This window comes from Petromyzon marinus, chromosome 35, assembly GCF_048934315.1.
Source record: "Petromyzon marinus isolate PM22_M1 ecotype Great Lakes invasive population chromosome 35, UKy_Petmar_22M1.pri1.0, whole genome shotgun sequence".
NCBI classification, from domain to species: domain Eukaryota; kingdom Metazoa; phylum Chordata; class Hyperoartia; order Petromyzontiformes; family Petromyzontidae; genus Petromyzon; species Petromyzon marinus.
The window spans coordinates 3720289-3735357 of record NC_133701.1 but is presented as its reverse complement, the minus strand read 5'-3'; the positions used below and the strand labels follow the sequence as shown (position 1 = coordinate 3735357).

At 41.5% G+C, this 15069-nt stretch overlaps 1 protein-coding gene across 3 annotated transcripts in view; it reads right to left on the bottom strand.

Moving 5' to 3' along the window:
* Positions 1–491: 491 nt before the first annotated feature.
* Positions 492–15069, bottom strand: part of LOC116948870 (basement membrane-specific heparan sulfate proteoglycan core protein-like) — a 77124-nt gene continuing 62546 nt past the window's right edge. The window contains exons 7-21 of one of the 3 annotated variants that reach the window (XM_076071846.1): positions 14322–14561; positions 13826–14158; positions 12854–13096; positions 12354–12686; positions 11139–11381; positions 10102–10473; positions 9687–9800; positions 8859–8912; positions 6182–6207; positions 4759–4875; positions 3026–3145; positions 2705–2824; positions 2379–2504; positions 1658–1744; positions 492–1386 (exon numbers count right to left, since the gene is read on the bottom strand). In XM_076071846.1, the coding sequence (XP_075927961.1) occupies positions 1261–1386; positions 1658–1744; positions 2379–2504; positions 2705–2824; positions 3026–3145; positions 4759–4875; positions 6182–6207; positions 8859–8912; positions 9687–9800; positions 10102–10473; positions 11139–11381; positions 12354–12686; positions 12854–13096; positions 13826–14158; positions 14322–14561 (2654 nt within the window). In that variant the 3' untranslated portion in view covers positions 492–1260. The other 2 variants (XM_076071848.1, XM_076071849.1) reach the window with 2 other exon arrangements.

Genomic DNA, 15069 nt, shown 5'->3' with positions numbered 1-15069 from the left:
TCTACGTGACTTTACCGAAAGAACCAAAGAAGATACAGTATTTTATCAAATAAGGATTGAATTATTAAATATCTGTTTTTTGAGATTTCAAGTTAATATAAAGTTTTAAAAAATTCACGGATTTGCGAGAAGAGTCACGGTTTGAGAACGGCTACCTCAACAGCCTAAAGTTTTTGGAACATTTTAGCTTTTTATCCCCGTTTAAATTACCTTGCTACCCGAGCAGCAAGGCTACCCCGAGTATGTGGTGAGTGTGGTTGGCCAGTGGAGTAGGCAGGGCCTGTAAGTTGCAGAAATAGGGAGGTGGGGGCTGACAGATCACTGATAAGAGTATCCGAGGAATTTGGTAGATTTACCCTTAAGGACACCTGCTCTTCAACACCAAGCAATATTCAACTTTTGACTTAATGCCTTATGGGTGGAGGTGCAAGTTAAATAATGAAAACCACCATTGAAAACACAATCTTAAAAAGCACAACTTTTCAAAAATATTTCTATAAAAGCTTTTTTTATTTGCAAAGAAAAGGCACTTTCATTAAACTTTTAGAATTAAAATACTCATGGATAACCATGTTAGGTGAAATATCTTGGATTCAGAGTTAAGAGTGAAACGACATTTTTTTATGAGCATTCTTTTTTCAGTTATACTTCTTATATATAAAAAAACAGATATTATGTTTTAATTATTCTCAAGACTCTTTGACCTGGGCCGTCTTATACACGTTTAAGGCTTTGTTGAAGATAAAAAAATAGATAAATGAACGAGCGCTCGAGTGACATCACTGCAATGACATTAGAAAATACTGGATTAATGCTGTCGTAATTTCACTACCACGTTCAGAGCTGCAAATTTTTAAGTATTTGAATAAAACTTTAAACTGGTATAGGACAGCCTCCCACACACACAGTATTTACAAAAAAAATTCCAAAAAAGGAAGCTGATATTTACAAAATATAGTAACACGTTTAAACCGTGAAAAACAGAACTTGGGAAACAATATGTGGGCTGACCACAATGCATAGATAAACTACAGTACAAATCTAAATTAAAACTTAAAATTAGAAATTCAAGCAATGTTATTCTACAAAAGAAAGAAACATAAACCGATTAACATAAAAGTAATTCGTTAGGAAAAAACGCTTCGTAAATGTAACAAATGGTTTGGGTTAGGATCAAAAACATAACGGTACAACGCCATTGAGGACAAATAAGCAGTTTCTCAAAATCCCACAGTTTTTGCTGGGTTTTTGAAAACATTTCTATTTTTTTTTTGCAACCACAGTATAGAGGGCATCAACTGCCTTGTTTGGTTTGGGCTTTAGCGCTGGCTTGCTTGCGTTGGGAGTTGAAAGAAGGCTGTACACAACTTGGTTCTCTTCTGGCTGCTGGTACAAAGAGCAAAAAGACACACAGCTTACACTTTTAATTAAATACGTGGCCAAAAATACTATGATTCACAAATTGCAACCTCACCTCTTACAGTAAATGGAGGATATCTCTACATTGATGCCAATACAGAGGTCTTACAATGACATTTATTTTCTGAAAAGAACTATCCAAATTTCGCATGCTTTTAAATTGCAGGTTTTGTTTGGAGACCTTTTAAAGGTCCGAATGCATATATATTTGTTGCTATGTCGTATGTGTGGCTATTACCGGTCTGTTAACGACTGCATTCGGATTCATGTTTCCAGCCGCTGGAGCTTGCACCATGCTGTTAACGGCCTCATTCTTGTCATGTTCCTTAAAAATAACACACGAGGATTATTAAGCACTTGTCATCTTTGCGAATGTTACAAAGTCAGGTAGCCATGTACTCTCAGAAGAAACACTGCAGAGATCCTCATGGCTTACACCAGCGGTGGCACTAGGCATAAGCCAGAGGAAGCGAATATTTTCCTTAAGGAAGGTGGAATATGGCTTTAAATACCTTTGTGGGACCACATACATATCTTGTCGTAATCCAGTAATAAGAGGAAAAAATGTCTTCCAATTAAGTTTTATAGAGGCCCTGAAGTCATATATGTGACTGAGTGCGTTAAAACCAGAAACGGTGTTGCTAGGACATTCATATTTCCTGCTAGCGCCCAATTATTGTGGCTAATATGCTTGCAATGATGTACATATATATATAATTTGTGGGCCTTTTTCAATTATGCGCCTCATGTGACCAGGGTCGTAGGGCATGGCATGGCATTAGGGCCGGATACTTCCCACAATTTGTAGGTTCCCCACCACTGGCATAAGAGGATGGCTCTACTTTAATATCAACAAACACAACCGACCGAATGCAACTAAATGTCATGGACTTGAAGAGACCTTTTGAGGGCCAAGATGTATGTATTTGTTACTGTGTAGTTGTACGTGTGGGTATTACCGATCTGTCAACGACTGCATTGGGATCACCACCGTCTCTCTTTGGTTTAGGTTTAAGCTTTGGCTTTATGTTTCCAGCTGCTGGAGCTTGCACCACGCTGTAAACAACCTCATTGTTGTCATGTTCCTGAAAATAATACACAAGGATTACCACAATCTGTAGATGGCACTGGCGTAAGAGGATACCCCCCTTACGTTAACGTCAACAAACAAATCTGAGTAAAATATCGCGTACTTGAAAATCTCATATTTAGTTTAGAGACCATTTCAAAGGCCGAGATATACAGTATATGTTTGATACTCTGTAATTGCATGTGTGGGTATTACCGATCTGTTAGCGACTGCATTGGGATCACCACCGTCTCTCTTCGGTTTAGGCTTTGGCTTCATGTTACCAGCTGCTGCAACTTGCACCACGCTGTAAACAACCTCATTGTTGTCATGTTCCTGAAAATAATACACAAGGATTACCACAATCTGTAGGTTCTGCACCACTGGCGTAAGAGGGTACCCCCCTTACGTTAACATCAACAAATCTGAGTAAAATATCGTGTGTTTGAAAATCTCCTATTTAGTTTGGAGACCCTTTTAAAGGCCGAGATATACAGTATATGTTTGATACTCTGTTATTTCATGTGTGGGTATTACCGGTCTGTTAACGACTGCATTTGGACTTCCACCGTTTCCCTTCGGCTTGACTTTGGGCTTCATTTTATCAGCTGCTGAGGCTTGCACCACGCTGTAAGCAACCTCATTGGTGTGCTGATCCTTAAAAGAATACACAAGGATCACTGAGCACTTGTCAACTATATGGGGACTACAACGTTACAAAGCCAGATAGCCTTGCATTGTCACAAGGAAAAATAATCCGAATATTTATACTGGAGGAGGAATCCGATGAGCTATGAAGCTCTTTTTCACAGATGTCCAGTCGGGGTAAGAATGTTACAACAACAAACAATACAAAAACATGATAGTAGTGCAATGTACAAGAAAGGTAAATAATTCACCCAAACACATACAAATACAACGAAACCATCTCCATCCTACCAGACAAAGTCCACTGAGGTATTAACTTGTTTTTCAAAAGCGACCTGGCCACAAATGATAGCTCAACAAAGTGGCTTATCATTTGGACATTAATAGCAGCCAAATTATGTAAGTAGTCAAAACGCATGTTTCTAAACATCGTGGGAAAAACCGGAGGACCCGGAGAAAAAAATCCACGCGACCAGGGGGAGAACGTGCAAATTCCAAATATACAGCAGGCGTCAGGGTCAGAATCCTCACTGCTTACACCAGCTTGGGGTGCGGAACGTTTTCCTTACGGAGGGCAAGAATAGTACTTGCAATGCCGTTGTCAGAACACACATTAACAACTTGGTGTTTTTATCCAATACTAATGCGAAAAATGACGTGCTCGCTGACCGAGTGGAAAAGAGGCCCTTGTAGCGACAGATGTAACTTAGCACGTTAAAGCGAGAAAAGTTAAAGTTAGAAAACACAGTGTTGCCAGGACAATACTATTCGACCCCCTAGTACCCGATTAGAGGCAGCTTATATGCTCGCAGTAAGGGTTACATCGTTTGTGGGGCCCTCTGCGGACACGGATCGTTTGAAATTAAGTTGTGGGCTGGATAAGGCCCACAATCGGTAGGTTCCCCATTACTGGCATAAGAAAAGTAAAAGCTTCGTGACCCCAATGAGCTAGCACCACTACCAGCCTACACTCGCCAAATAAAAGGGTTGTGGTGTCATACTCAAAAAATTATAGTAAGAGTACTGCATATATATTCACACAAAGAGTTAAATAGGTTTTGACCATGAATGAAAAATATAAATGGTGACTTTGCTTAAATGACTCAGACCCAGTAGTTCAAATAAAATAAAAATCTCATCTCATGCCAGAGTTGTCAGGCAAAGAAAAAGTAATGCAGAACTACAAAGCAGAGCGTCATGTATCGTTATTTTGCTAAATATTTTCCTTAATGGTAAACCCATCACAAGATAGCATAAAGCACTGTAGTAGCAGACGTTTTATCATGATACTTTCACACAAGGGCCTATGTTTGGAGTCATTAAGATGACTAAAGCTGCTATGATTATAAAACTTTGCATGGCATTACCGTGTAAGCTCTTTGCCATTGTGCTTCATGCCTCTCCGATGCATTTTTGTGTTGTGCCACGGTGTTATTTGGCACGATGTCTGACGTTTCGCTCCACGCGCCGGGAAATTCTTGCTGAAGAAGCTCCCAGCACGCGGTGCGAAACATCGGACATCATGCCGAACAACACCCAGTACAACCCAAACACGCACTGGAGAGCTAAAACACTTGCGCATGTGTTTTACTGTTATTGTTTGAATCACAATGCGCCATCACCTCTGCGTTTACAGATGCGTAAATGACTCCGACATTTTGGTTATGTTGAGGTTGCGACCCACTGCTTTCCGGTAAAGCCTCTATCTGGCTGTATACGAGCGCCTCCTCCTCATAGGCCTGGTGAACACGCAGAGAACAAGAGGACTGAGCATTCATGGTGAAGCCATTCAGTGGAGCGCTGAGACAACTTTCAGTGGATTAATCGACCAAAACATGAACAAAAACTTTTTTGGTGGTCGATTATTCTGGCGCCTTTAAAAAAAAAGGTTGCTGCGCCCCACATCGAGTCTCCCAAATCCTCTACGAGCCGCGTTTATTGTGACGAGGTGTCTGACGATGCAGTTGACGTCACAAAGCCAAGCTCCGTCACTTTCTATCAAGCGGAACATGTGGCAACAGAGGTCAAACCTTTTTTCGAGCAGTCAAACCTCTAGTACTGCTAATAATATAAATTGTGCACTTTCACAATGTCGCCTAGGTGTCGTGGTTCAAAGGGACACGGGATAATAACGTAAGAACCCGGTGCGTGCGAGATAAGGGCCAGAGAGGAACGAGTTGACGAGAAGGCTTATCGATCAGTAGAGCACTCGATTACTTTAGGGATTGAATAGATCAGATAATTCGGTGCCACTGTAATTGTGGGCATGAGAACAGCGAGCAGGTGGAGGTGGGTGGGGTTTCCCCCGACTTGTTAATTGAGGAGCACGCCATATGGTGTCATGGGCCTCTTTAGAAACTTGATATGGGCACTATCTATTGTATGTTTGTATGTATGTTGAACGCCTTTCGCACCGTAGATAGCCAACTGTGCTAATCGGGGCTGCCTATGGAACTTCCACCCACAACTGCATAATTATTCCTATTTATCAACGTCACATGTACAGTACTTTAAATGTATGAATGCATTCATGTGAATTTTCATTCGCGTTAACAATGTATGCCAAAGGCAGTATTTAGTGAAACATGACCAACATATTGTTGAATTTATCGTTCAATATTCAGTCGGGTATTCAAATAACAGCAATACCGTGTTGGGTGGAGTGGTGGTGCAGCCGTTCACATGTTGTGCTATAACAACGTACCTTGAGAAGGATTGGTAAGGGGCGCTTTATAAATTCTAATTATTATTATAAACCTGGCGAATCAAGATTGATCGCGAGCCACACATAACAACAGTGGTGAGTGATATCTGAGCCAGTTCTGGCTTCCGTCTTCAACAACCCGCACTGATCAGCGTGATGAAGCGTGGTCAAATAACCCCCATAGCCAATAAGGTGTAGGGAGGCATTCATCCAGCAGTGGATTTTAAAAAGGGCCATAATTGTTATTACACCAAGTTGGACTCCCAAATCATCCACAGCAGGCAAGACATTTTACATTGAAGAATAAACAGGGAAAGTTGTTTCACATGTTGCATAATTACCTGTCTGTTTTCATCCGTGGTTCTCTCTGTTAAGTACAAATAGCCGATGATGTTAAACAAAATTAAATGATGAGGTTAAAATCTGATTTAAGTCAAGGATCCATTTGCAGTTTTAACAGATTTTGCTAATTTGGTTTAACCGAAGTGGAATTCATCATGTTTAATCATATTTACTATTTTACAAAAGTTTAATTCATTGAAAATGTTAAAAGCAATTTTTAAAGAATGACAAATACACAATTTGCTTAGACTTCTCTACGTCTGTGTGTGTGTTAAGGGTGCATTTGTATTTCAACAACTTTATGATGACAGTACTCTGGTGACCTGTTTCCTCTTTAGTATGAAAAAATAAGAACATGTTTCACCCTTTCTGACAATAACACATCAGAGCATGTCTGTTTGCATGTTCACCATAAGTGTGTGTGGTTAATGCAGACTTTATTCCTTGCAGAAGGTATCTTATTTGGTCTTTGAACATCTTAACAGCTTTTTTATTTTTCGATTTAAAGCTTTCGTGACTGCAGGGATTCATATTCTTGGTTCTTTCGGTAAAGTCACATAGAAGGAAAATAATTAAATAATAAAAATAAAACTGTTACATTCTCACGACGTCTCGATTGCAACACAAGCAATCATCACCAGGTGTGAAAACCATACCTTTTTTATTGCCATAAAGGGTAAACCTATTCTTGTTTTTTCATACTTTAATACTGGCAAAAATGGTCCCATAATGTAGTTTCCTCTTTTGCTTACTATCTGTGCCTAATTCCTGTACAGTCTGGTTTTACTCGTTAGCAGACTTCCACATACAGGTGAAAAACATTGTTGTGGAATGGAGGGTGACGAGAACGAGACTTTCACGTGAATTTAAAAAAAAAAGTACTGCATTGTCTGTGGTACACAAGCCCAAACATTTATATTCAAACGGAATTAATCTCATAACACTGCCCAAAAGAGGGGGAAAATATATGTGCGTAGTGTATGTGTATATATAATAGGCGACATTTCTGCAGATGTTGCTCCTTCATAGCAGTGAATAATAGTTGGAGATTTAAATATAAATCATCATGGGGCCCTTTGAGAAATGTAATTTCTTTATTTTTTTCTAGATGAACAGAAGTCTTAAATTGGTATATAGACGGTTACCCTCTTCTTTGGTTCTTTCGGTAAAGTCACGTAGAATGAGAATAAAATAATAAATTGATAAAATAAAATAACACAATAATATTCTCACGACGTTTCGGCCACAACACAAGCGGCCTTCATCAGGTGAAGGGACGAGACTGTCTGGTAGGACAGCGCTGGAGTGAAAAAGCCACGTTCAGATCACGACCTTTAAGCTGTGTGAGAGGAAACAAAGCGCCTTGACAAAGGAATTCGCATATAATTTAGCATTGAAATGGCTGAGTGATTAGCTTGTGACTGGTCACAGAAATGGCTATGTTAAAAGTTAAAGCATACACATCCGCAGAGGCACCCCTTGACAAAGGAATTAGCATAGAATTTAGCATTGAAATAGCTAAGTTAAAGCATACACATCTGCAGAGGCACCCCCTTCACCTGATGAAGGCCGCTTGTGTTGTGGCCGAAACGTCGTGAGAATATTATTGTGTTATTTTATTTTATCAATTTATTATTTTATTCTCATTCTACGTGACTTTACCGAAAGAACCAAAGAAGATTAATCATTGCAGTCACGAAAGCTTTAAATCGAGACGGTTACCCATTCATAAATATTTAGTAACAAACGCTTCAGATGTAAAAATAATGACGACTAAAAATCCCATTGTATCAAGAGTTATCAAAAATTGTATTCTGAGTAGCCGTGATGGAGGGTTAAATGGGCTGCCCCTCCCTCTCACTGCTCCCTGCATAGGATAGCGGAAAATATCTGGACGTTGCCAAGAACTAGCCTCCGTCATAAGCCCAAGCTAACCACGCCAGCTCTGAGCCAATTTGCAATTGCCAAATGAGTTGCGGCAAAAATGGGTTATTTTTGCTGAGAAATGTGGCTGTGTTTCTGCAAGAACCAGATGTTAGTCTACCAGAAAGTGACATAAATAGCTATGCAAATTGTGGGCCCTCTTATCTTTCCATCCTTTTTACATTTCCTTCTCTCCACCACAGCTGTGAGGACCTTGTCATCACTTTCCAAAATGACTGCATATCATGTATAATATAACGTGTGTAACTATTCCGTTTCTCCTTTCAGTATGAATTGTGGCAAGCTTCCTTGTTGCAGCACACATGCAACATTTCACATTGAGCATTGTTATTTGCAATGGCTATATTTCTCCCATCCTGGTGCAGGACATTCCAACTCTTCGCAAGCACCACAGATGGGATGCGTACTGCAAAGCCAACACATTTCTAGGAAAATCGTCCAAATGGGTGTAAATTGTGAGCTGACCGCCCCTCCCTCCATCAGCCCCCGCTCCGTGAGTGTCCTCATAGCTTGTTCTTACATTGGCCCTGCCTACTGATCATAAGCCCTGCCCACTTTGCTGAAACCCCGCCCACCACTGAGGTTGCCCTGCCCATTGTCCGTGTCATGAGCGAAGTACGACCCCATAAAATATCAAACTGGGACAAAATCTCGATATCTGTAAATGCTATGGGACACCTGGACAGCCAAAACAGAGGGTCACGAGAACCCCACACCATCACGTTGCCTTACCCCCTGCAGCCATTTCTTGAAGATTAACGGAGTTTCCTTGGCCGTGTTGTGGACCTGTAACAGATGTTTAAGATGTTAAAATTCCTGATGGGATCAGACTGTCGGGCATTCACAATATACAGGCTTGAGCAGAGGTGAGGCTAGTAATGCACCGTGGGTATATCAAATAATGCCAAGCTATGCTAATACCTTTAACCTGCATGGGTTTCTGAAATTTTAACCTTGTGCAGTAAGTGAATGTGCTAATAAAAATAGCAAACATTCCATGAATGGCATGGAAGTAAACACGTGATAAATTCTAGATTTGAAGCTTTCGTGACTGCAAGGATTCATACTCTGTTTTTTTTCGGTAAAGTCACGTAGGTATACAGCAATTTTGCTGTGACTGTTTCCACCTGAGGACGGAGGCTTGTGTTGGCCGCCGAAACGTCGGGATTTAATTTAGTTGTTTTCATGTATTTTATTTTATTGATTTTTACCTACGTGACTTTACTGAAAAAAAACAAAGAGTACGTGATGAATTACTAATACACATGATGTATTGTGCACAATTTACTCAAACGAATTATTTAATTTTAATATAGCCATAATTTAAGTTAGAACATTGTGCAACAGCTTGTAATATAAGTGCAGTCTCCCAGGTTGAGCTGCAAAAATGCTCACCTGAGAAATTTCACGTGGGTAATCATGATTTTACTCCATTAACTACGGTTTACTGTATAAAGTGGTGGTTATACCAGAGAAAGAGCTACACAAGGTGTGTTGGGAAAATGGGGTTCAGTGTAAGGAATGCTATTTGGTTTTAGAGAGTTGGGTGGTGCCAATGACCTGCATTGAGCTTCCTTCTTCTGTAGCACACCACAACAACAGCAGCTCCAGCAGACAGCAGCACAGCCAGCACCACTCCAATAGCAACCGACACGTACGGAGATGCCCTTGACACTGGTGCGAAATACAAAATATATATTTACTGCAATAACCGAAGAGATGAGAAAAGGGTTTAAGTAAACAAATACAGGTTTGTTGAGAAAAAAATTAAAGTAGTGTGGTGACATTTACTCAAATGTGTTTCACAGCTGCGTAGTATGACATCACAAGAGCTGTAGGTTTAAATTCACTTTCCTGATCTGCAAGTTAACATTGAAAGCAAGAGATTATCTTTTAAACATTGGAAGACATAATTTAGAACGTACAACATAATGCCAAGTATTGTGTTTTAGGTTAAAAAAGGAAAGCATTGTACCTTGTGTTGTAAACATTTCCGACATCAGACTCCCTGACCGATAATATCCTGTCAGCTGACAAGTGTAGACACCAGCAGAACTTTCATTCACCACTGAGATGGTCAGAGAGAAGTCGTCGTTGTCAAAAGCGGAGGACGAGATGGTCACGTGGGAGTTGAGGTGGGAACTGAATGCAGCGTGAGGTCCGGCTGGGTGGGCCGCGAGTATCGTACGGACTGTGCTGTCACCACGTGGCCTCCAGTACCAGGTGACCGAACGAGACTCATTGGAGGAGCTCCTCCACACAAACCCAGGGTCAGACTCGGTGCAGGGCAACGTGGTTCCTTCACCAATTTTAGCCGCGTAATTCCTAGGTGCGTTTTGCTCTGCACCTGCAGATCGTGTTAAAACAATGGTTTCATTTCCAAACACACAGGATGCCACAATACAGCTACACACCTTGCACCTGAAGGTATAAGCATGGAAATTGTGTTAAGTTTACAAATTACTTTAGTCAATTTAACTGTATGTCCGATGTGTGTAGTGATTGTCCCACACGATCCCTGGGACGGAGGAATCTAGAAGTCTGGAGTAAACACTCCACGCTCTGATTGATAAGGGCACAGGGGAGCAAGGGGATTGTCCGGAACGTTCAAAAGGGAAAAGAACTGGAGGGTTGGGTGAGCGTCAGGTGGGATGGTTAGGCCAGGTGGGGGTAAGAGAGGTGATGATTGGTGGAGACGGAGTGCGACGAGGTGCGGAACCAGGAAGAGGTTAAAAGAGGGAGTTGGAGTCGGAGTTCGGGACATTGTAGGAGAGAGAGCGAGATGGAAGGTGTGGACCCGTGTCGTGAAATAAATACCTTACCTTGTGGATAAAGATAAGGGCAAGAGTCTTCTTTCATGTGTATTAATTTCATTTTCAATTTAGAACGATTGCAATAACTGCAGTATATATATAGGATGAAACGTAACACACTTGATCAGAGTATTTATTTTCAGTATGTGATTGCAGTGTTTTAATGATGGAACTGAAGTTTGGTGAGATGTGTACTTACCAATTTTCTGCACGTTCAAATTGTACGCTACCTCTGAGATCTCTCCACTCTCCCTTTTCAGGGAACACTTCCACAACCCACTCTGAGCAGCCTTCACTTTCACCAAAACGAGGCTGCTTTGATGGCTGATCTCAATCCCATTGTGAATCCATCTGACCATGTGTGCATAGGAGTCGTTAGAGAGCTGGCAGGTCAGACTGATGCTATCTCCTTCTGCCACGGTATCGGATGTGTTGGATGAAACTAAAGAACACGAAACAAGAATACATATTTACGGCTCATTGACTCAGCAGTCCGAACTATAGCACAACACATTCTGAATTTTGAGGTATGGCCTATCCCTGGTCACGTGGAATCCACATCTGTGCTGAGATTCCAGGAGATATGAGCCTGGAGGCCTCACAGCGCAGTTGAGATCATGGAATCCCTCCTGCACTGCTCCTCTAATCGTGATTACAGCAGCAGAGCACAGAGACTCCAGGGTGGGGATGGTGAAGGGGTGAAGAGGAGACCACGTGTCCACTGATCACGAGAAGCACTGGCCCAGGAATTGCCTAATCCCAAATCCCTCGACCTAAAACCTGATTGTGAACGTGAACTCACAGCAGGAGTCTGAATGGCCAACAGCAGCAGCGCTACTCGTCATTCTCACGTGAACTCTCCATATCGCAACTTGAAAAAAACTAAACCTGTTTTAATTAGCATGAAATATTGTGAAAATATACGTAAGTACACTATACATATCTATTGTATGATGTCTCTTCAATAATTTGGACTACATCACTGTATAAAACATGTTAATCTAATACCAGTGCAACTGCATTTTTATTGGGGAAAGCAATAACTGTAAAATATATCAGTTCCGCAAGTAAAAAACACGGGAATATTCCCGTGAATGTGGCTGTGACACGACCGTTTACATGACGGAACACTTAGGCTCTCATCTGCAAGGGCGATGGCATGATGGGCAATGAGAATCAGATGATGCGCATCCAATATTGAATGCTACAGCAATGACAGCTTGTATGTGCAGCAGGAATAACAATCGTTCACGTGAACATAAACTCACTACGGCATTTACGTCACAATCATGAACAATATCGTCCGACATTTCATTTTCATAGCATGCTGAAACGTGTTAATACATTTTTGTAACAGAAATTAGTAACAATTTTTATGAATATATTTAGTTTATATGACTCAATATTACCGTACCTTTCATTGTGACCAGTTCCATTGTGAGGGTGCCTGTCCTATAGTAGCCAGTAAACTCACATGTGTAAACCCCACCACGTGAAAACGTAACTTGCGACAATGTTAAAGGAAACTGATCTCTATAATCAGACAGTTGCGATGGATATTGTATGTTCTGATCATATCGCTGTGTTGTGCCATCATGCGATCTCCATTTCCAAGTGACAGCGCGTGTCCGCTGTGAATGATCTTTCCACTGAAATCCAGGATCAGATTCATCACATGACAAAGAGACCTCCCCACCCTCGTGTATGAAATATTTCTGCACTGCGGGTGCCTTCTCAACATGACTTCCTATAAAAGAAACAGCAGTGAATTAACCAATGCACAGTAATTATCAAAACATTTACAACATGTAAATATGTATTTGTTACATTTGACATTAAAATGTTATAAATTCATAATAATAAAACACAAAAGGTAATAACAGTACAATTAAATATATATAACAGTAGACTTACCAGTTGGTCTAAACTGCAATTTGTACGAGGCAAAGGGACTGTTTTGCTGGTCATGTATAGCACATTTCCATTGTCCCTGTTGAGATCGTTTTACTTTGTTCAGTATCAGCACAGAATTGCCTTGGTCAATGTAAATGTCACCATGATACCAAACTAGAACTGTTCCATAGCCACTGTTTGATATGAGACAGGTCAATGTGACAGTCTCTCCTTCTGTCACAGAGCGGGATGGGTTGGCTGAAACTAAAGAAAGCAAAAGCAGTAAAACAAACTCAGACATCAACAGTGACTCCGTGCTCCAGACTCCTCCACTACTCCTCTTGTGGGCGAGGCCACAACAGAGACATTCAGCGAGTCTGGGCGACTCCTAAACGGCCCTCGGTCACCACAGAGACCTGACGGGCTGTGTGACAGGGGGCGGTGTGAGGAGCCTACGCAGCACTCACAGTTCTGCAAGTAAACACGCAGTTTCACTAAAACAGTATCACACGTGACAGGAGTCAGTGTCAGACGAGGTCCAGAAACAACAATTGTCCCTTCCATGAACAGTTCGGCAAGAAATCGCGTGGCTCTACTGGAACAAGGGTGACATCGCACGGGCACCGTGCCACTGATGTGGCACCACATGTCGTGTGACGTCACCAGAGGGCACGTAGTGACAGGGAGAGTCAGGAGGGGCTCATCCAATGTCAGACATCTCCACCAGTGCAGGACCCAATGTGCAGCACCTCCGATTAGCACGGTTGGCTACGTATGGTGCGAAAGAAGTTCAACATACATGCAGCAGAAGGACTACCTGTGATACCGATTTAAACGTACTCATTAAACATGCAACAGCTTTTACCTGAGCATTACTGAAAGTTATTATATGAATACCATGGTGTGTTATGTGCAGGTGTAATTTATTTTAATCTAGAAGTTACACTATTGTGTGAAAGTGTTTTAATGATATATAAACCAAAAGCACATTACCTTTCATTGTGACCAGTTCCATTGTGAGGGTGCCTGTCCTATAGTAGCCAGTAAACTCACATGTGTAAACCCCACCACGTGAAAACGTAACTTGCGACAATGTTAAAGGAAACTGATCTCTATAATCAGACGGTTGCGATGGATATTGTATGTTCTGATCATATCGCTGTGTTGTGCCATCATGCGATCTCCATTTCCAAGTGACAGCGCGTGTCTGCTGTGAATGATCTTTCCACTGAAATCCAGGATCAGCTTCATCACATGACAAAGAGACCTTCCCACCGTCTTGTATGAAATATTTCTTCACTGCCGGTGCCTGCCAAACATCACTTCCTATAAAAGAAACAGCAGTGAATTAACCAATGCACAGTAATTATCAAAACATTTACTGCATGAAAATATGTAACGGTTACATTTGACAGATTAAAATTCAATGTAATAACTCGACACGTCAGGTAACAACATTACATTTAAATACATTTAACAGGAGACTTACCAGTTGATGTTAACTCCAGTGTGTACGAGGCAAAGCGACTGTGGTGCTGGTGATATAGAAAACATTTCCATTCTCCCTGTTGAGATCGTTTTACTTTGTTCAGTGTCAGCTGATTGCCTTGTGAAATGTAAATTTGACCATGATACCAAACCAGACCTGTTCCATAGCCACTGTTTGATATGAGACAGGTCAATGTGACAGTCTCCCCTTCTGTCACAGAGCGGGATGGGTTTGCTGAAACTAAAGAAAGCAAAAGCAGTCAAACAAACTCAGACATCAGCAGTGACTCCGTGCTCCAGACTACTCCACTACTCCTCTTGTGGGCGAGACCACAGCAGAGACACTCAGCGAGTCTGGGCGACTCCTAACCGGTCCCCCATCACCACAGAGCTCTGTCCATGTGAGTACGATGGGTCGGCATCAGCAGCAGACTCTCCTGTTCAGAGATGTGTCGGCAAACATGTGGCTGCAGTACACCACAGGCAGAATGTCATGGGCGATGGCTGTGGATGTGACGCCAATGCAGTGTGATGGGAAGCCTGGGTTGCCATTTCCATGGATCGTGGGGCAATCGTCAGTCTCGTGAGATTCCTCGGACGTGCGGTGCTATCACGTTGGAAGAATTCATAATGTGCAATAGCAGCAGTATGTTTTATGATTGAGCAAACTCATTACAGCCATCAACATGAATACTTTAATATGATTGGTAGCAGTTTACCTTCACAGACTATTAATAAAAAATAATCTT